We start from the raw sequence: 23,388 nt of genomic DNA on the forward strand, positions 1-23,388 counted from the left end.
GACCTCACTCTCAAATAAGAGCAGACTGTCAATAATATCAGATATTTGAAGAAAGCATCCAATATGAAAAATAACAAATAAAAACTGAAAAAGGAATTCAAAGAAACCAAACAATAAAAGGAGCTGAAGAAAACTAAAAACTAAAAACCACAAACAATATCCTCAGAGAGAAAATACTCCACCTTTAAAACAAAATTAGGAAGCTATAAGATTAACTAGAAGTCAAGGAAAAAACTCTCAGATTTTAAAAGTAAACAAAATATTAAAAATCAAAAGAATGATCAGAATACAAAACTGAGAAAATATCCAAAACATCAGAAGAAGACGAACAGATGGTAAGATACGAAAAACAGGGATCAGTCTAGCACGTTCGTCATCTGTGTAACAGACGTCCCATAAAGAAAGAAAAGAGAAAACAGAAAAATAAAATAACCAAAGAAATAAAATAGAAAAATTTCTCACAACTGAAGCACATGGATTTCCAGTTTAAAAGGGTCCAAATCAGTATCCAGCTAGCAGAAAACACCTACATCAGGGCGTATCATCATAAGACTTTAGAACATAGAATTTGCCAGGAAGGAAAAAAATGTCACACAAAAGGACCAGGAATTAGAATGACATCTCACTTTTTGAGATTAAAATGAAAAGTTTAGAATATAATGGAGCAATTCTTTCAAAATTCATAAGAAAACCCACCTCAATCAGAATTCTCCACTAGCCCAATTATTAATCACATGTGTAACAGAATAAATTTTTTTTTTTTTTTTTTTTTGAGAGGAGTCCACTTGGGATGCCCAGGCTAGAAAGCAATGGCTGACCTCGGCTCACACTGCAACCTCCTCTGTTTCAAGCACTTGCCTCCTCAGCCTCCCAAGTAACTGGGGCCGGGATTACAGGCACACACCATCATGCCCAGCTTTGCTACTCCTTAAAGTTTTTGTAGAGATGGCTATGCTGGGCTGGGCTGGTCTTGAACACCTGACCTTAGGTGATCCGCCCACCTTGGCCTCCCAAAATGCTGGGATTACAGGCGTGAGCCACCATGCCCAGCCAGAATAAATAACTTTAGGACATGTAAGGTGACAGAAATGTATCTCCCTTCCTCCATTTCTTAAGAAGCTTTTGGAAAAAAATAAACCAAAACAGAGAAAGATGTTACAATATGGAAATAAAAAATCTGACAGAGCAGAGACAAAAAGGGAATTATCAGTGTCACGGTGAACTGAGCATCAGGATGATGGCTGCCCAGGAGACCTGGAGAGCAATCACTGCCACCTGGAACTGAAGAGAGGGGCTACAGGAGAGATGACTCCAGAAAGAAAGAAAAATCCTGGACTTCACTTGTGCTTGAACATTTTATTATTTTGTTTGGGAATCCAGCAAAATTAAATTAGTGATAGGAACATGGAAAACTGAGGGGGAAAAAAAAAAAAACCTAGGCATTTATTAGCTCTCTGGAAAATAGAAAGCTGTACAAGAAAGGAAACAAAATCCTTGTTTACAACTTTGTTCAGTTGAAAACAACATTTATACAGCTCTAATAATGCATATAATAAATACCACTTTAATGAAAAATGATGACAAAGTCGTAATGGTAAGATGGAACAGGAGGAGTGTGTAAGGGAAGTAGAAACAACAGGAGAAAAAGTGTTAACTTGAAGTAAAAAGAAGTTCCTGAGTAAGAAATGTAAAAACAGCATTAATGGGGAAATAGGAAGAAAGTATCAGAGAAAAGTTAAAGAGTTAAAAGCAGTTACCCCTTGAAAACAGGCCCTAATTTTCATTCTATGGTTTCTTTTACTTGAATTTTTAAGTCACATATATGTGTTAAGCCGCACTATTTTCTAAAACACAAAACTAAGAAATATAGCTGAGGGGAAAAAAAAAAAAAAACGGGGAGAGCCAAAAGTCAAGAATCAGCCTCTGGTTGAAGCAATGTGTAAAGTTTTCTAATCTGCAGCTGTAATGACCCATTTATTAGAAAATTACACTCAAAAAAAAGAAAAAAGAAAAAAGAAAATTACACTCAAATATTAATCAATTGGGAGATACATAAAAACGAAGACTATTAGAAATGGAAACAAAATTCATTATGTTGAGGTTATAATACTTAACTACCACATTTCCCTGGTAACTTCTATTATTGAATCATTTAAGCAGATCTCAAGGGAGAATTACAATGGCCCCTGAAGAAAGGGGAAAGGGAATTTGATGTGCTAATCTAAGTGATAGTTGGTACATGAAGGATTACTTTGCCAAAACACTCAGTATGTTCTTAATTAATCTGCTGCCAGATCAAGCTCCCACGGACTCTGAAAAACTATTCTACTCACTGCCCTCCCACAAGCTGTGTGATGTAAGGAAGCAGTCAGGTTTTGATTCATGAAAGCTAGAGCCATAAAAGTGAACTCTAAGTAAGCAACGAAGGCAGGACTGCATCCAAGGAAACAATGTGTGTACATTCATTCATCCAGCACCACCACTAGGGCTGCCATGCAGATGTGTGTTACACAGGCACATTCGTTTCTCTTGGCTACAAAAGCTCTAGCATGCTCTTCTGATTGACAAGATCATCTTAGTAATATCCCCGAGTCTGTCTTTTCATGTTCTTTATCTATATTCCCCATCTGGATCGGGCTTGTGATTTTCATTTTCTTTACCATTTTCCATCTGACCATCAGAATTGGCCAAGTTCTTTGCTTGGGGCCCCAGATGAAGCTTTCTGTATCTTTCCGCATCTCTCCATCTGCAGACCCAGCTCAGCTTTCCTTATTCCCTGGCTGCTGACATTCTGAGACTTTCTAGCTCGCTTCCAAAGAAGTAAAAGGTACTACTTAAGGAAAGGTCTGGAATTTAGGGTAGCATACTGGATCACTTGTGCAAATGTGATCCTCTAAATGTGATACCTATAAAAACAATAGACTTCAAAAAGTTTAAACGTACCTTAAATTCGAGCTAAAATTTCTAAATTCCATACTTTTTTTTTTTTTTTAATCATATCTAGGCAGTAGGAGGAAGACGGAGAGAATAAGCCAAGAAGGCCTCCTGTGGGGCAGGGTAGGCTTTCAAATTCCAGAGAAACATTCCACAACTTACAGGGTGCTGAGTTGAGTTACACAGACTGTTAACCTGGTATCTTTTCAACTTAGAGTTCTGCTTCATACATCTGAGCTAGCGCTTCTTCAGCTTGCAGAGTGATTTATTGCTTGTTAGTGTTTATAGCTGAGTGATATTTTCAGCTGCTTGTACAACCACAACCTTTGTGAGTGAGGGCCACCGTCTGGACATCTAAGTATAGGCAGCCCTGAGTTTTTCATGTAGCTGGGACAGATTCACTCTAAACCCAGCCTCTGGATGCCTCTAATCCAAGCCCCGCAGGGTTAAGAGGAGGAAATGGATGAGGAGAAAGGAAGAGCCTTCTCCAGGGAGTGAGTTAGGACACACACAGTGAATGAAATCCCACGTTGAAATACGGTCCCTGGACCAGCAGCATCAACACCCAAGACTTGGGAATTTGCTAGAAATGCGAATTCTAGGTTCCTAACCCAGACCTACCCAATGTGAATCTCAGGGCGGGGTGGCAGCACTCTGTATTCTGATGCATACGAAAGATTGGGAACCACTGCCTCATGGCACACCCTACCACATTTTGCCCACAGTTGTGATTTCTGATCCCCCTGGGTGATTCTTGCCAATCAAGTGCTCTTATGCAATACTCTCATCTGGCTGATCCCTTGCCCTTTCTATCTTCAAAAATTAGAGTTAGACTGAGACTTAGAGGAGGTCCAGGGAAGTATCTAATCCTCATCTGAGGCTTTGATTGCAGCGAAGTTGCCGCTCCGGCTAGATTTCATAGAAAAAGCTCTTGTTATTCAACCTCATTCTTATTCTGGGTATAATAATTCATTTTAAGATGCTTCCCCATTTTTCTCATCAATTTTTATCAATGGCTATAAGAACCCCTACTCTCTTTTCCTTTTGTTTTAAATCTGGTAAGGTAATTGCAGAAAGGAAAAAAACCTGGGGTATCTTTATTAGTGTTACCTATGATAGCAAACTTGGAAAAAAACACTGTCTATCAAAAATGTAAATAAAATTATAACATTGATAAGATGGAGTATAATCTTTCAAATCACATCATAGAAAAATAACACGGGAAAACACTCCACTCTACATCGTTTTCAGACTATATTACATTTAGTTTTTAAAAAGTTGTCACTGAGAGGATACAACTTTGGTGACACATGAATTCATAGTTTAAAGCTCACTTGTCTCAGTGTCTGTCCTCCTGCATATGTTCACATCTGGCAGAGAACCAGAAGTAAAATGGCACCAAAGACCAGAAATGGCACCAAAGTTAGAAGTAATATAGGATATTTAGGGAGATGATAAAGCTTTGCTGATATTTGCAAAAAGGAGAGAAAAATAAAAGCACGAAGGGACAGAAAAGGCATAAAAATATAGGCAGCCTTAACATGAACAGTTAAGACAATTAATATAAAAGCATGCATGCTTCCCCTCATAAAGAACTTTAACTTGGTGATAAATTAGAATTCCTTTCAAAACAAAGGGTCAATTTCTCCAATTTAGATAGGTCTATTACATTAACATTACGTCCAAGTTTTACTGTGTCAAACTTTTTCAGGTTCTGAGGGTGTGGTGCAACGTGGATAATGTCATCACCCTAGTTTTACAGATAAGAGTGACAAAGCATCTAGTGACATGAATACTCTGAAAGGCCACCTCTCACTGTCATAATCGTTGACACACATAGGCCCCCCCTCTTCTTTTTACATTAAACTAAGGCAGCTGTATCTAGCCAAAATATGATTCTGAACTCTCACCTCTCCTTCTCCAGTCTGAGCAAGCTCTGTGCATGGCTGGAGACCCTAAGAGTGTATCTCTGAAAACCCCAGACCACCCTTTGATTTACTGACCAAGATCCACGCCTACTCCCACCTCGGAGTGTCAGACATCATAAATTTGATGGAATCTAGAGAAGAGACTCCCCTGCAGGTTGGGCTCATAGTAATCTCATCTAGAGTAGGTTAAAGATTTCTGAGGGAAGGGGAGAAGTTAACTATAAATAAACCATCGCTATTCAGGCCTCCCATCAGTTGTTTTTACTGAAGATGCAGAAATGTATAACCTACTGCTTTAAATCAGGGCTCTCGTCACCTGAGCTAGAAATGTGATAAATACCAAAGTATCCTAAAAAGGATTAAGAAAGAGTTAAAAACATATAGAGAATATATTTCCCAGTTATATACCTTGATTTATGCTTTTTATGCTTATTTCTCAAATTGTTAAGAGTTTAGCACTTTGACCATTCCGTCCTGAATTAAAACATATCTATTTCAAAACTGCAAAATTTCATATTCTATTTTTCCTAGCCTATCTATATTCTTATAAAAAAGAACTAAAGTCCAACTCTTTATTTTTATTAAACATCTCTTAGAGCTTTAGATAAAAGTATAGGATAAAGTCCCAGTATTTCTGCACTTCCTGTCTGGGTCATGACCAGACAGAATTCTCTATGAATTCTCCTGCACCGGTATGAATTCTCCTGCAGAGGAACAGATGAAATATTTTTCCTCTCAAGCTTGTACCATTTGCTTGGAACAGCAGTAACGTTTTAGCCCAGAGGAGGCTCAAGGGCTCCCCTATAATTCCATGGCAATTCAAGATAATCTGCAGGTAGAAGACCTGGGTTCTCAGTTGTTCACACAACTTGCCATTACATGATCTTATATAAGTCATTGGGTTACTGTCATTATAACCACTTTACAGATGAGAAACAATCTACCACTTTCCCCACCTTCCCAGCAGGATGTGTCTTAGATGGCTCAAGTCCTAGGATGCCAATCTTCCTCCCTCCTTCCCTTTCTCCCTCTCTCCATCCCTCTTTCTTTCCTTTATATATCAAGATCTTCCTGTCTGAATTAAGTTGTCCTAGGTATTATGAGAAACACCAAGGTCAGAAATGACCTTAAGATGCTTAAAACTTTACAGGAAATTCCACTTATACACATGGTAAGTGATGGAAAAGAAACACAGATACCATGCTCTAAGAGTTACTTCCTACTGAAGGGGTTGGGAAGACCTCCTGGAGAGAAGAGTTTACCAGCCAGCCACTGAAGCCTGTATAAATCTGCAGATGATGGGGAAGAAAGGTGTGCCAAGGAAAAGGCTAGCAGCCACAAAGGCACAGAGGAGGAAAAACAGGGGCACACAGAGGAAGGATTGAGTTGTGCTGCCAGAAATCTAGAACTCTCTGAAACAGAACAAGAAAAAAAAAAAAGAAAGAAAGAAAGAAAAGAAAAAAAGAAAGAAAGGTAGATTGTGGAGGGCCCTGCCCTTAGACTGAGTTTGGACGCCAATACCATCCTCATCCATGACTCCTCATGCAACCAAATTCCCTATCTGGATAAACTATACAGTAAACCTCAGTCTTCTGAACTTCTCCCTCACTTACAGTTAGAATAGTCCATTTTTCCAGACACCACTCAAATGTGTCCTCTATTAATTTTCATCTGGATTTCTCAAACAGTCTACTGCCTCCAGTCTGGTCCCACTGCCATGCATCATCCATCCTCCACACTAAGATGAGACTGACCCAAAATGCAATCTTATCACATTACTCCCTTGTTTAAAAGGCTTCAGTGATTTTTTGTTTCTCACAGATAACACTCCAATGCCTTATGTAAGACACACGGTGTTTTGTGATCTGGACCCTCTCCAGACTTCATCCTCTGCCTCTTCCTCCCAAGCCTCCTTCACTGTTGCCACAGTGAACTCTCTGACGTTCCTTAAACTACCAAACTCCCCTGTCCCTCTATATCTTTGAATTTGTTGTTCCTTCTGGATGGAATCTAACTTTCTTCCTTTCTATTGACGAGATAATACCTACCGTTTTCTTTTAACATTCAAATCACCATTTAACATTGTTCTGGAAGTACTAGCCAATGCAATTAGATAAAAGAAAAAATAAAGGTTTCAAATACTGGAAAAATGAAGCAAAATTAGCATTTGTAGATATAATTGTATATCTAAAAAATATAAGAGAATCAAGTAAAAAAAGTAAACAACTATAGAATTCAGTAACAGAATAGTTGCAAAATTAATATACAAAAGTCAAAATGTGTCTGTATACAAATGGTAACCAGTTGAGAACTATAAGGTCAGAAAGAATTCTTTCATTAGAGCATAAGAAAAAATTTTAAATCTAAGAAATATTTACCAAGACTTGTAAAGGAGATATATATACACACAAATACACACACACACACACACACATCATATAAATTCTACCAGAAAGACAAATCTTTCTTCTAGATAGAAAGATCCATTGTAACGTAAGTTTCCCAAAGGCAAGGCTCCTCCTCTGCCTTGTTCATTCAAAGTACCACGCACCCTGCCTGGAACAAGGCAGGCATTCAGTAAATAACCACTGAACAAATAAATGTCTAAAACAATCTAAAAGTACAATGTGATAACAATAAAAATACAAATAGAATTATCTGAGAAAACTCAACAAAGCTATCAATCTTTGCTTTGAAAAATACACATGAAGACCATTTCTCACTTATGAGATGAGCAAAAAAATTCAAATACCCAGCATTACTGAAGGCATGGAGAACTAGAACACCCAAATGTTATTTGTGAAACTATACATTAATATAGTCTTTTGAAAGAGAAATTTGTTAATATCTATCAACATTTAAAATGTGTATTTTCTTTTTTTTTTTTTTTTATTGAGATGGAGTCTCGCTCTGTCGCCCAGGCTGGAGTGCAGTGGCGCGATCTCGGCTCACTGCAAGCTCTGCCTCCCGGGTTCACGCCATTCTCCTGCCTCAGCCTCCCAAGTAGCTGGGACTACAGGCACCCGCTGCCACGCCCGGCTAATTTTTTGCATTTTTAGTAGAGACGGGGTTTCACTGTGTTAGCCAGGATGGTCTCGATCTCCTGACCACGTGATCTGCCCGCCTCGGCCTCCCAAAGTGCTGGGATTACAGGCGTGAGCCACCGCGCCCGGCCAACGTGTATTTTCTTTAAGCAGTTTTTTAGCTGGAATTAATTCTGTAGATATATTCACATATTTATGTGTAAACATATGAAAGTATGCCCTTGTATTACTGTTAGAAAGAAGGAAAAAAAAAAAGAAAGCAGTCTAAATACCTATCAATAATAGATCTATTACATACGATATACCCAAACAATTGAATACTAATACAGCCATCCTAAAAAACTGAAGTAGACCTATATAGAATAAAACAAAAATAAGTCTACAATCTAGTGCTGAAATAAAAAAAGGCAGAAAAATAAGTATAGTATAATCCCATATATGTTTCAAAACTACAAAATTATGCTTATATATGAATGGTAACATTCTGAGATGTTGCCTTTGGTAATGGAGTCAAGGAGGAGATAGAAGGAAACTTCACCTCAAGCAAAACATAGAGATGTTTGCTGTTGTTTTTACCATATGCACATACTGACTTCCTCTCGGGCACTCCCTCTTCAGGAAGTGTCCCAGCAAGAAGAGATGCCTGTCCCCTGTGCACCCACAGCACTCAGTACACCACTCCACTACAGGACCTCTATGTTCACGGCATTACTTGCTAGCTTCCCAAATTAGTGGAGAGCTTCTTTGAGGGCAGGAACTGTTTTCTTTTTTCCGTATTCTCAGCACCTGAGTACCTAAAACCCAGTAATCATTTCAAAAAGCCTGGATGAAAGTAGGAAGAAGGGAAGCAGGAAAGGAAAGAGAAAAGGATGGTCCTATATGAAGATTAACCAGGTGGCCATATACAGCACTATTTAGAAAAGGTAGAATCGGGGCCTGGCGCAATGGCTCATGCCTATGATCTCAGCACTTCGGGAGGCCAAGGCGGGTGGATCACCTGAAGTCAGGAGTTCGAGACCAGCCTGGCCAACCCCGTCTCTACTAAAAGTAAAAAATCAGCTGGGTGTGGTGGCGGGCGCCTGTAATCCCAGTTACTAGGGAGGCTGAGGCAGGCGAATCACTTGAACCCAGGAGGCAGAGGTTGCAGTGAGCTGAGATCACGCCACTGCACTCAAGCCTGGGCAACAAGAGTAAAACTCAGTTTCAAAAAAAAAAAAAAGAAAGAAAGAAAGGAAAAGTAGAATCAATGATAGCAATAATGTCCATCAGTGATAGACTGGATTAAGAAAATGTGGCACATATACACCATGGAATACTATGCAGCCATAAAAAAAGATGAGTTCATGTCCTTGGTAGGGACATGGATGAAGCTGGAAACCATCATTCTGAGCAAATTATCGCAAGAACAGAAAACCAAACACCGCATGTTCTCACTCATAGGTTGGAGTTGAACAATGAGAACACCTGGACACAGGGTGGGGAACACCACACACTGGGGCCTGTTGTGGGGAGCGGGGAGTGGGGAGGGATAGCATTAGGAGATACACCTAATGTAAATGACGAGTTAACGGGCGCAGCACACTAACATGGCACATGTATACATACGTAACAAATCTGCATGTTGTGTACATGTACCCTAGAACTTAAAGTATAATAATAATTTTTAAAAAATAAAATAAAAGGTAGAATCGGGAGACAAGGAGGGCTGGTCAGAAAGAGAGAGACGATTAGAACGAAGAATGGAGAAGAGTCTAGTTCTCTTACAGGAACGCCTTGAGGTCTGTGAGCTGGACAGCCAGGTCCACTTCAGAGCAGCTAGGAAGTAGTAATTTCCAGCTCCAGAACTTCAGGCATTTTCAGTGAAAAAGAAGGTGTGTCTAGAAGCCACTGCCACAGTCTCTACAATGACACATGTGCCTTATGATTCCTTCACACAAGGAAGAAAGCCCAAGAACAGCTTCTGACCGCTCCATCTCTTTGCTGGAAATAGCTAGAGGCCTCTGCCACAATTGTGAGCAAATGACTATAGCAATCCGTAATGCCTCTAGATCACTTCTGCTTATTATTTTCCTCACAGTGTGTTGGAAATATTGATTGAAGTAATACATGTAAAGCACTTAGCACAGTCCCTGGCAGAGAGTAAGCACTCAAAGTACAAGCTATTATTATTAAGTTGCTTACAGAACTTTTTCAAAAGCTCTAAGCATTACAATTGCAAAAGTCACCAGGATGTCTTTGATTTCCAAAAAGACCCATGCCTCCTTACTTATCTCTGTAAAAAAATAAACAGACGGTCTTTCTAAGCACATTTAAAACACACTGGAAGCTGCTGCTTCCGTATTTTTCACTCTTGTCAGTGTTTCAAAATTACACTGCCCTTATCAGCCCCCAAGTATAAAAAGCACACTCTCACCTTAGAAAGCTATAATTTAAATAACCTTTACAATTGTAGTACATTTTCCTTTCACCCACCCTGACAGCTGGAGCATGCCTCACGTGGCTAGCACTGGAATTCACTTACCACAGCAGGAGGGTCATTCCATTCTTCATAGGAGATGGCAGCATATGGATAGATCCGGTCATTGATAATCTGCAGGGTGGCCAGGGCAATGGCTTTAATTGACTGGAAGTACGCTTCCCAGAACCACCGGGCCTATAAAGAAAACAACGCTGTTTTAAGTGAGCAAGCAAGCGAGACAGAGTGGGAAAACTAGATGCTCCATCACAGTCAACTCTGGGTTTAGCTAATTCCTTTATTCTCAAAGTTGTAGGGGTGGGGGTACCTAGGGCAAATGCTCCCTGCTGTTCAAGCCAGCTACTATCAGAAGTTTGTATTTATCAAATGCAGTCAAAATAAAATGTTAGCAAGTGAAATGCACATTGGATTCAATTAAGATAGAAGATAAATTATGTAATGATGAGACTATTGATGTGTTATAGCAGAGTGTATAATATTTTGTCTTATATAACATACACACAGTAAAGTGCACAAATCTCGTGTACAGCTCAATGGATTTATACATATGTATATACTCTTATAATTAGTATCCAGATAAAGATATAGAACATTCCAGCATTCCAAAAGATTCCCTCATGCTATTTCCCAGTCAGTATCTCAACCCTCTAAGAGTAACCATTATGCTGATTACGATTGTGGTGTCTGCTCTTGAATTTCATATTAATGGAATCAAACAGTATTTACCCTTTTGTGTCTGATTTGTTTTGCTCAACACTTGCAATATCTAAGTCAGGTTATGGTATCAAAGTTATGCTGGCCTTACAAAATGAGGTGGAAACTATTCTCTCTTTTTCTGTTCTTTGAGAACTTTTATGCGAGGTTGGCATTATTTCTTCCCTGAAAGGTTTTAGAGGAATTCCTCACAGAAGCCATCTGGGCAAGGGTGTGGGTGGGTGGGTGGATTGGTGTGTGTGTGTGTGTGTGTGTGTGTGTGTGTGAACATTTTAAATTATGGATTAATTTTCTTTCATAGTCATAGGATTATGCATGTTTTTCTGTGTGTATGTCAGTTTCATAAGTAGTGCTTTTCAAGGGATATCTTCATTCCATCTAAATTGTTAAATTTATTGAAATAAAGCTGTGCATTCACATCCATTTAACACCTGTAGAATCTATTGTAATACATCTCTTTTCATTCCTGATACTGTTGTGTTTTCTCTTTGTACTTGATCAGTCTTAGTAGAGCTTTATCAATTTTGTTAATCTTTTTGTAAAAATTGACTTTTGATTTTGTTGATTTTCCACATCATACTTTTTTTTATTTTGCTAGTTTTTGTTCTTATTATTTCCTTCTATTTTGAAAGAATTTAATTAATCTTGCTTTTAACTTCCTAAAATTAAAGTTTAGATCATTGATTTCAACCTTTCTTCATTTCTAATATATGCATTTAAAGTTATAAATTTCCCGCTATGTCCTATTTAAGTGCTCCCTGCACATTTACATATCATTTTCATTACCATTTAGACAAAAAAGTTCTAATTTCCTTTGAACATTGTTTAATTTCTAAATATTTTTATTTTTTCTATTTATCTTTCTATTACTGATTTCTACTTTGATTGCACTTTGACTGTGCTGTGGTCAGAGAACACATGTGATTTCAATACTTTACAATTTATTCAAACTTGATTTATGGCCCAGCACATTGTTTATTTTTATAAATAATGTATGTAGACTTAAAAATATATATATTCTGCAATTGATGGGTATAATTTTGTTTAAATATTCTATATCCTTATTGATTTTTATTTGTCTGCCTGTATGTGTGGCTATGGATTGTGTAGGGTGTGTGTGTATATTTATATACACATATATGTATTTCAAGTTTATAAATATATATTTCAAATTTTTACCCTCAAAGCTTGTCCCAAGCTTGTCTGTTGCAAAAAGCATATACAGGTTGAGCATCCTAAATCCAAAAAACTCAAATCTAAAATGCTCCAAAATCCAAAACTTTTTGAGTGCTGACATGATGCTCAAAGGAAATGCTCATTGGAGCATTTCAGATTCCCTAAAATCTAAAAAAAGAATCTGAAATCTTAAATACTTCTGCTCCCAAGCATTTTGGATAAGGGATAATCAATCTGTTACTGGGTTTTAATATATTATCTCATCCAAAAATATTTGTTTCCTAATTACAAATACAGTCCATTTATATTTAATTTACATTACTGATATGGCTGAGTTTAAATGTATGATCATTCTATTTGTTTCCTATTTATCTCTTGTTATTTTAGTTTTTTCTCATCTTTAGAATTGATCAAAAAATTTTTATTATTATTCCACATTTTTCTTCTTCATTAGGTTGCTAGTTATTTAGTCTTTTGTTATTGAGTAGCTTTCCTAACAACTACAGTAAGCATCATTGCTTTATTATATTACATCTCAAACTAACAATTTTATAACTTATCAGCTCTCTCCTATCTGCTATGCTATTATTGTCAAATATTTTTCATCTACACATTTTAAATCCCACAAGACATGTTTTTTATTTATTTATTTTTATTATTTATTTATTTATTTTTGAGACAGAGTCTTGCTCTGTCACCCAGGCTGGAGTACAGTGGTGCAATCTCGACTCACTGCAACCTCCACCTCCTAGGTTCAAGCGATTCTCCCACTTCGGCCTCCTAAGTAGCTGGGATTACAGGCATGCACCACCACACTCGGCTAATTTTTGTATTTTTAGTAGAGATGGGGTTTCACCATATTGGTCAGACTGGTCTCAAACTCCTGATCCCGTGATCCACGAGCCTTGGCCTCCCAAAGTGCTGGGATTACAAGCAAGAGCCACCGTGCCTGGGGACATCATTATTTTTTAAAGTAAATTTTCACCATGTATTTACCCTTTCTTTTCTTGATGCATATCTGAGCTTCCATCACATATCATCTTCCTGCTAACTGAAGAATTTATTTTATTTATTTCATTGCAGAATTAGTGGATGACTCTCTCTTTTTACTTGTTTGAAAGCTTCTTTTTACCCAAACAATTTTTGAAGGATACTTTTGATAGGTAGAGAATTCTAGGTTAGTGATTATTTTCTTTCAAAACATTCAAGGTATACTTCTATTGTATTCTGGTTTCAACCAATTCTTCATTGATAAACCAGCTGTCAATCTTACTGGTGCACCTTTGAAGACAATATGCTTTTTATTTCTGACTGCATTTAAGTTTCTCTGTCTTTGCCTTACAGTAATTCAACTATGACATGCCTAGATGTGGCCCTTTGTATTTATTCCACTGAGGACTGTAGTGCTTCTTCAATTTGTGGTTTGATGCTTTCCACTGATTTTAGAAAACTCTCAGCCAATATTTCTTCTTTTTTTTTGGAAACAGAGTCTCCCTCTGTCGCCCAGGCTGGAGTGCAGTGGCGCGATCTCAGCTCACTGACTGCAATCTCTGCTTTCCGGGTTCATGCCATTCTCCTGCCTCACCCTCCCTAGTAGCTGGGACTACAGGCACCCGCCACCACACCCGGCTAATTTTTTGTATTTTGAGTAGAGATGGGGTTTCACCAATATTTCTTAAATATTACTTCCGTTGCACTCTCCTGAGACTCCAAATGTACATATATGTGAAATATATTTCACAATGTTTTCAATATATCTCATGTATCTCTTATTCCCTTTTCAGTATGTTTTCTCTCTGTGCTTCAATCTGGGTGTTTTCTACTAACTTTTCTTCTGGTTCAATAATCTTCTATCCCTTTTTCTTTGGTGTTTAAACTGCTATTAAATAATGTATTAAATTCTTAATTTCATTCCTATATTTTTTCAGTTCCAGAATTTCCATTTGATCTTGTCAAAAGTAGATTTCATGTCTTTGTTGAAAGTATTCTTCTTTTTTTCTACTTTCTTAAACATAGTCAGTTCTTGACTAATAAACTCCAATATCTGAATCACCTGTGGATATCTTGCTACTGTCGTTTTTCTCTTCATTTTGGTCACTTGGTCTCAATTTTAGCATGCTTCTTAGTTTTTTATTGGATGGCAGACATTCTGTTTAAAACCTGTAGAGGTTCTGGATGATTCAGATTATCTTCCTCCTAAGAGTGTAACGTATTCTTCTGGCAGGTGTAATAGTACAGTCAGGCCACTTTAATCCTGTCAGAGGTCAGTTTTAAGTTGTGTCAGAGCTAGCTTATTTCAGCTTTCCCTTATGCTCAAAGTGTGGTCCTTCTGAGGCCTCCAATTAAAGCCTGGGGTGTCTGTATTTGCCAGGGCCCCTCTACCTTGGCAGGCCTTGAATACCAACCTCTCACCAGCACTGTATATGGCTGCTGAAATATCTGCATTGCTCACAACATTCCCAACTGCTGCTTTTTACAAGGATTCTTGGAGCCTTGCTCTGATCATGTGTACCTTAGGAGTTGGCAAATACCCCAAGGGAAGATTACAAGCACATTTTTCACTTTCTTCCTTGTGGTTTTCTTTCTCCTGGGATTTTGTGTTTCAGATCCCAAATACTTTAATAGCCCCTAACTCCAACCTCTAAGCCCTGTAGGACTGCTGCTTTCTGCTGGGACCCCACACTCTTGGATAGAGAATTGGCAAGTACCCTCAGGGAAAATGCCAGAGTGACTATGTAGCTCAATTCCAAGTGCTTTCTTCCTCTCAGGAATGGTATTCCCTCAAATACTATGTTAGTTGCTCTACAATGACTGTAAACAGTTGTTTTAAATAAACTTTTATAATTTTTTCTTCTTTTGGCAGGAGGGTTGCTCCAGTATCAGCTACTCTTTCCTGGTCCGATATAGTCTTTGGAAAGAAGGCAGTTCCTTATCCGAGCAGAGGTTAAACTCAATTCCTAACAAAAGCAGAATGCTACTCTATATGATCTCTCCAGCTTCATTCAGATCTCTGATTCCACTCAAAACCAGAGGCTATCAGGATTTATGCAAGGGAGTGAACATGGGAAAATTTAACATGGGGAAATTGTAAGGATAACCCAAAAGGGTAAAGGAAAAAGATGCTTTCTGGTCTAGATGTGCTTACTTTGCTTCTGTTTCCGGGGCAAGTGTTCTATCCATTAGTTAAAAGCCTAGGGTAACTTGAGTTATGTAACTACTATCATCTCCACTGACTAATAAGAAGAAGGCAAAGCATGCACAATGAGAATGTCTCCTACTCAAAGAAAAGCTGAAATACAGATTTAGCTTTCAAGGGTATCTGACTTTCTCAAGTTGTCCGATAGTTGGTCATCTGGGCACACAGCTGGCTGCCTCCCTGCTATTGCTTCTTAGATATGGCCGATTCGCTACTATCTCAATCCTGCTTAAATTCATGTTACTGCTTTCTCTCCTAGCATCCAGCCAAAATATTTACATTTTATGAGACCTGAAAGAACCCATCTTCCCTATGAAACTTTTACTGATCACTTCTACTACCACCAATCTCCCCTTGCTATGAAATCCCTTAGCCCTTACAGTTTTTGCCATACACATTAGTTGTTATATACTGTTCTATAATTGTTTTTCTGTCATTTCAGAGGATCACTTTTTTCTCTCCAGCTAGACTGTGAGGTCCTTGGAAATAGATATTGGCATTTTAAAAATCATCATCCTTGCAAATGTTCGTGTTCTACCTGCTGCAGAGCACTTTTATATTCATGATTTCATCTGCTCTTCACAACCAGTTTGTCACTTATTCGGGACAGTTTCATTTTATAAGTGAGGAAACTAAGATACAAAGATATTAAGGAGCAGAATCACGATTCAAATCCGTGATTCCTAACTCTAAATTCAGACCTTTTTCTACCCTGTTCTAGAGCATTAAGAGTACCAGCACACAGCAAGTTTTAGAAAATGGTCCTTTTTCAAGAAACTGAAAAGTGTAAAAATTTACAAAGCATCAGGCCAAACATAAACACACATATATCCTGAATATTTATCTCCTCTTCTACCCAAATGGGTCTATCATCATATGTTCTTTTAAGTCATATTCAAATTAAACCACATTCCAACTGAAGCATTCCAAAGCTTTATGCTCACATATAATCACAGTGGAGACAGCAGATTTTGGGATTTATAGAAAACAACGATTGGTAAGAAATCCACCCAGGACACCAGCCAAAGGCACAAATGCACAACTGAACTTCTAATTTAAGATGTCTCAAATCATCTCACCCTGTCCACCAAATTGCAATTCACTCAGAAAGGAAGCAAGTTTTGCCAATAATCATAGCTCAAGTGTCTCAGCCTGGGGATAAGTGAACTTCTCAGGCTTAATTGTTTCTGCAGGACCTCTGTAATACCTTGAAATGTTCAGAAGGTATTATAATTTATAGTCCCTCCAGGACTCAGTATAGCCTGCTTATCCACAGAGAGGAAGGAGTTTTCAGCTATGTTGGCAATGTACGAAAGCACCACTATTCTCATCCAGAGAGCAAATGCAAATAAGTGCTCATTATGGTTTTTTTCTCCCTTAAAACATGGTCCACATTTATATCTATCTTAAAAGTGTGAATGACGGATTCTTCAGCAGCTATGCAAATTCCCCAGTCACTCTAAACTGTGGAAGGTACACAGCTGAAGAGTTAAGTTACAGGTGAATAAATAGGTCATACCAATATAACCTTGAACAAAGCATTTAAACTTTCTTGGTTAATCAGATTCCACTGTGATTCTGTTTATAAAACATGCAGATTTCACAGCATAAGAACTACATAGTTCCTATGATACTTTAAAACATGAGAATTATAAAGCTCCTCTAGGGCAGGGACTGGGCCAGCTTAAAACTATCATGGGCAAAGTGGAACTCCAAATTGAAATTGCTATTTCAGTTGATACATCAGTTAAATGTGATTCATTTCTTAATTTTCAGTAATGCGTAGGCAATAGGATTAGCAGTAATTGTTGAAGGGAAGCCAGTGTGGTATAGGGGAAAGGACAACAGTTATAGAGCATCTTGCGCAATTTTAAGTTACTTAACCTCTGTTTTTTGAATCTGTAAGATGGAGATCACACCCCCTATCCCATGAAGATTCAATGAGATGAGGTTTACGAAGTACCGCAGTGCTAGCGCAGAATAGGCAGTTGGGAAATGTTAGCTCTCTCTCCAACACTTACATCCGTCCTGTCCCCTTAGGGTCTTTGTCACTTACATTAGAATATATTCAACAGGGCCGGGCACAGTGGCTCATGCCTGTAATCCCAACATTTTGGGAAGCCGAGGCGGGTGGATCATGAGGTCAGGAGTTTGAGACAAGCCTGGCCAAGATGGTGAAACCCTGTCTCCACTAAAAAATACAAAAATTAGCTGGGTGTGGTGGCGGGAGCCTGTAATCCCAGCTACTCGGGAGGCTAAGGTATGAGAATCACTTGAACCCGGGAGGCGGGGTTTGCATTGAGCCGAGATCGCGCCACTGCACTCTAGCCTGGGTGACAGAGCAAGACTCTGCCTCAAAAAAAAAAAGAAAAGAAGAAGAATATATTCAACAGTTGGCAGCACTGTTTTGGGGTGAGAATGGGTGAAGGGGAAGAGGAAAGAGAATAGGATCCCAGTGTTACAACTCCATTCATCTCAGTTCCTGAAGACAGTGAAGAAATCCAACCCCCAGAGAATGGAGTTGGAAATAATAAAAATACATCAAGTGGGAGTATGATAGCATTTCATATCGAAAAGTACAGCAATCAATAACATGTCCCTTCTAAATCAATCATGAGGCTTCTGAGAAAGAAGACAGTCCTTTTCCAGAAACTCCATGAGTGTGAATATGTCTGGTTTTGCTCACCACTAGCACCTAACACCTAACACAGCACCTGTTAAAGGGCAGGCAGTTAAACATTGTTGAAAGAACAAATCCATCTGACAACAGTGCCCTGCAGGCACAAGGTAGGACAGGCACCACTTGCATCCTACAAAACTTTTCCAAATCATCAAGGTGTCAATTCATGAGGCTTAAGGGGAAAACAATCATTTAATCATGGCATCACATCTTGTATACCAAATTTTTAAAAGTGAAAGATTAGGGGAGTGGATCTGAGGGAAAAGGAGGAAAATCTGTTCCTGGTTGTAACAGCAAGGCAGAAACAGGACTAAGAATGTCCTTTATGTTACGCTTGTAATAGACTACGAGAGAGATAAACAACTTTTAAAACTGTGTCATGTAAGTTTGCTACCTCAAAGTGGTCAGGAGGTCTGTCCAATAGCACAAAGATTATATAAAAACCCTACCTAGCCCAAGAGTATCTGCATCCAATGATGGCTGGCTCTAATGAACCAGTCAACTTTGGACTGCCCTTTTAATCAGAACCTCCTGAATGTGACGTAGGTCAATAGGCTTAATTTTGGTATATTAAAGGATTTTTCTAATGGAACCCACAAAACAAAACCAGCCAGCTATGCTTCTGTCCCAACTTCCAAGTGCTAATGCCATCCAAACATCTGGCAATGACATGTAACTATGGATTGGTACTTGCTTAAATACTGCTCCATTTCCCCTCTCCCCACTCACTGGTTGGTCATAACATAAAAGATTCGCTTCTGCTTAGGATGGAGAAAGTCAAAAGAGAACATGGAATCTACCATAATAATGAGAAAAAGCCTACAAACATCATAACCTACAAACATCATAACTTTCCTTAGGCCCATAAGAGAGCTATGTTCATAAGGCAGTCAAGGGAACTACATTTCAAAGATGGCAAGCCTCTCCAAGGAGAGCTGGGACACGCAAATTATTTCAGCTTTGGAAGAGCACAGGAAGAGGAGGTGGACTTCATAAAAGCAGCCACAGAAAACAGCTACAATTTTAACAAATTCTCAAAACTGAGCATGGGCCATCAGGACAGTTTAGAAGCTCTAGACACAAGGGGATCCACATTCACTCGCAAGTTCTCTTCTGCTGGATGCTTCTGAGGAAGATTTGGATAAAACTCTGCCCACTTATTGTAGTTTTTGTCATCCAAAACAAAAGTCTCAAGGGTTGGAGGACAGAAGGAAATCTTACTATGTCCAGGATCCACTATTTCTAGAAGTAGGAATCCTTCCAGCCCCCAGTAAACCACTACTGCTAGAAAGGGCGAAGCAAAAGCCCTCTGCTCCCAAAGGAGGGCAAAAAACTCCCCCAACTGCACCAGAAGCCATGCAAAAAGTCTACTGCTGTGGGAGGAACAGGATACCCTCCCACCACTAATCACAGGCAAAGGTATACTGCCTCGCCAGGAGGTGTAGAAGCAAAAGCCATCTGCCCCAGAAAGACAAGCGGGAGCACTGGCTCAGATCAGGACCCTGCACTGACACAAGGCAGAGGTTCACTACCACTCAGGGAAGGGCAGGAAACTCTCCAGTCCAAGACCCTCCAAGAGGAAGGGCAGGTTAAGCTGCCACCAGAGGAAAGAACAGGAACACTGAGAAAGATTCACTCCCCAGGCTCCAGGAAAAGGGCCTAAGACCGAGGCTGGATTAGGGGAAGGGAAAATCCCACTGCCCCCACCATGAGCCTAGCACCAAGTACAAGCACCAGCAGTCTATACCAAGGGAGGAACAGGAGTGAGAAGAAAGGGGGCAGGTTGGGTTTACTGAGAGCAGAGGGCCAGGCAGGAACTCTGAGAAGCACTCCAGGAGGCGGGGCCTCACACCAAGTGTAAGGTAGTGGCCACCATGTCCTGGGAGCACTGGAAGTCTGTGGCACACTGATGGTCACTCCAACCACAAATCAGCTGAAACCCACCCCTAATTACTGAGTAGACTGAGTCAGCCTCCCACACTAAGGGCCTGACAGAAGAGAAGGTGTGCTCATTTCTGAACATGATATTTAAGTTGGTCTCTTCTGTTTTTCTATACAGAATGCCCATCTTTCAATCAAAGTTTTCCAGAAACAAAAAATAAGAGAAAACAGACCATTGACATAAAACAAAGCTGTCAACAGAACCTAACTCAAAGATGACCAAGATGATGGAACTATTAGACAAGGACTTTAACTGTAATTAATATGTTAAAGGATCTAGTGAAAAAGGTGGACAACTCACAGGAACATATGGGAATTTTTAGTAGAAAGATGGATAATATAAAAAACAGTCAAATAAAAATGCTAGAAGTGAAAAAACAGTATTATAAATGAAGAATTCTTTTTAACAGGCTTAGCACACTAGACAGAGCCAAGACAAGAGAGAGCTTGAAGACAGAACAATAGAAACTATCCAAACTGAAACACAAAGAGAAAAAAGAGTTGGGGGGGGGGGAGGAAATCCAAAACAGAGTACTCTAGAACTGTAGACTGTAGGACGATATCAAACACTCTAACATACCTGTAACTATAGTCTCAGAAGAGGAGAGAGGGTGAAGTAGAGAACAAGGCAGCAGATGTATTTAAAGGAAAAAGAGCTAAGAATTTTCCAAACTTAATGAGAAAACAACAAAACACAGACCCCAAAACCTCAGAGAACCAAGACAGATTAAATAAAGCATTCACTTGCTCCCTCCCGAAGTTTAAGAAACAGCTGCATTGTTAAAAAGGCAAATCTTCTCCCTCTTAGCAAATGAGGAGATTCAAGAGATCTGAGCTATAGGAAATTTTCTCTTAACACACTAACATTGACAGAACCATTTATTTCAGGTGAAGGGCTGGAAAATATTTCCATGCATCATGGATTTATCTTTCAAAGCTGTGTCTGAAGATAAGCCTGAAAACTTCCAAAGGGATTCTAAGCCTTTCCAAATACATGTGCCAAAGGCTAATTATTCCTTTCCATTTGTTTGCTTTAACAAAATAGCAGCAAAGAACATTCCCAACTTTCCAAAGCCCTGTGTCCAACAGGCTCTTTGGTGCTCACTGGTCCTTTTGACAGCACAAGAGCAGGGAGTCTGATGTCCTTCCTGGACTACCTCATAACAGTCTGAAGGTCCCAGAGATAGGCTCTAATAATCTTCATCTGACAGCTCAAAAAGCTCAATAGTAAGGCCAAATTATAACCCAAGCATCCTTATTTTTAGTTTAGAATTACTGTAAGCAATATTTTTTTGTTTATTCTTTTACGTACTCCATTTTCATAAATATAAGAGTTACCTGACAACCAACTTAAAATTAGAGGGAAAAAAATATCAGCAAAACCCCTGAAAGGCACTTCTTGTGGACTGGAGGTTTTTGTAGACATTTACTATGCCCATGTTACCAGTTTCTCCAGAAGAGCAGAGGAAGTTCACAAACATGTGATATCCCTTCAACTTTGGGATTCAACAAACAGCAATTAATAGAACTTACTTTCTGTAACATAAAAAGGGATTTTGAAGCACAAAGGTTAATATACCTGGGATTTATCCACATACAAATTGTTTTCTTTATTTAAAATATTTATTTTGTTAATTTAGTTTAATGTAAAACACCTTGCCACATAAAACGTGAGACTGCTATTTTCCCTTCCTTATTCATGAAGCTGTTTTATTTGCCTTCTCCACGTGCAACTCCTGGAAACACGTTTCTATTAATCCAGTACATTTTCCCAGACCCACCATCTTCACCTCTCAGTTATATAAATTCAGTAATTTAGGAACCCACCCATATGGCACTCGCTGAAAATTTATAGAAAGTCACACCCAGTGGTTCACCTAACAGCAGCAGAATTCATTTTATAAGTTTTTGGTAGGTTTAAGTATTTTTCTACTTTTTTGCCATGTAAAGTGGTAATTGCTTTCTGTTTTTCTTTTCTTTTTTTTTTTTTTTTGAGATGGGGTTTCACTCTGTCTCCCAGGCTGGAGTGCAGTGGCGCAATCTCGGCTCACTGCAACCTCGGCCTACTGGGTTCAAGCGATTCTCCTACCTCAGCCTCCCGAGTAGCTGGGATTACAGGCATCTGCCACCATGCCTGGCTAATTTTTATATTTTTAGTAGAGATGGGGTTTCACTCGTGGCCAGGCTGGTCTCGAACACCTGACCTCAGGTGATCCACCTGCCTCGGCCTCCCAAAGTGCTGGGATTACAGGCATGAGCCACCATGCCCAACTGGTGATTGCTTTTTCTAACTTTTTATTTTGAAATACTTTTAGACTTAGGGAACAGTTGCAATAGTAGCCAGAGAGTTCTCAAATATCTGGAATGCCCCTCATCCAGCTTCTCCTAATGTTAACATCTTACATCACCATGGTACCATTATCAAAACCAAGAGGTTAACATCAGTACAATTCTATTAACCAAACGACATACTTTTTTTTCTTCTCCAGATTCCCAGTTTTCTCCAGAAGTCCCTTTTTCTGTTCCAGGATCTAATCCAGGACACCATATTGCATTTACTCATCATGTCAGCTCAGTCTCCTCTAATCAGTGACAGTTTCTCAGTCTTTCCTTGTCTTACATGACACTGACACAGTTGAACAGTACTGGTCAGGACTTTCATAGAATGTCCCTCAATTTGGGTTTATCTGATGTTTTCTACTTACTAGATTGAGGTTATAGATTTTGGAGAATACTACAGAGATGATGTACCCTTCTCTTCACATTCCATCAGGGGACACATGCTACCAATATGACTTATTACAAGTAATGTTAACCTTGCTCACATAGTTAAGGTGGGGTCTGCCAGGTTTCCCCACTGTTAAATTACTACTGTTCCCATCCCATAGTGTATGCCCCCTAGAAGCAAGTCACTATGTTCAGTCTATACTGAAAGGGAAAGTAATGAAGCTTCACCTCCTGGAGGAAGAAATATCAAAGATTTAGCATACTATTTTTAATGTACTTTGAAAGGATTAAAAACTGTAAAATTGTATTCACTGAATATTACTTTTTTTTTTTTTTTTAAGAGCCTGGGTCTTGTTCCATTGCCCAGACTGAAGCATAGTAGCTATTCACAGGCACAATCATTGCACACCACAGCTTCAAACTCCCAGGCTCAGGTAAACCTCCTGCCTTGGCCTCCTGAGCAGCTGTGGCTAGAGGTACGTGCCATTGATCCTGGCTTACAATTTTTTAACATACATAAAGTATGGCATTCGGTCAAAATCTTGAAACTTATGGGGATTTGTGGCTAGAGA

At 39.1% G+C, this 23,388-nt stretch overlaps 1 protein-coding gene across 3 annotated transcripts in view; it reads right to left on the reverse strand.

Moving 5' to 3' along the window:
• Window positions 1–23,388, reverse strand: part of EXT2 (exostosin glycosyltransferase 2) — a 157,330-nt gene that overhangs the window by 61,311 nt on the left and 72,631 nt on the right. For all 3 annotated transcript variants that reach the window (XM_009186257.3, XM_021925881.2, XM_003909996.5), the window contains exon 8: window positions 10,428–10,559. In XM_009186257.3, coding sequence (XP_009184521.3) covers window positions 10,428–10,559 — 132 coding nt within the window. The remainder of the gene's footprint in view (window positions 1–10,427; window positions 10,560–23,388) is intronic.

The sequence above is a fragment of the Papio anubis genome, chromosome 12 (genome assembly GCF_008728515.1).
Source record: "Papio anubis isolate 15944 chromosome 12, Panubis1.0, whole genome shotgun sequence".
NCBI classification, from domain to species: Eukaryota; Metazoa; Chordata; class Mammalia; order Primates; family Cercopithecidae; genus Papio; species Papio anubis.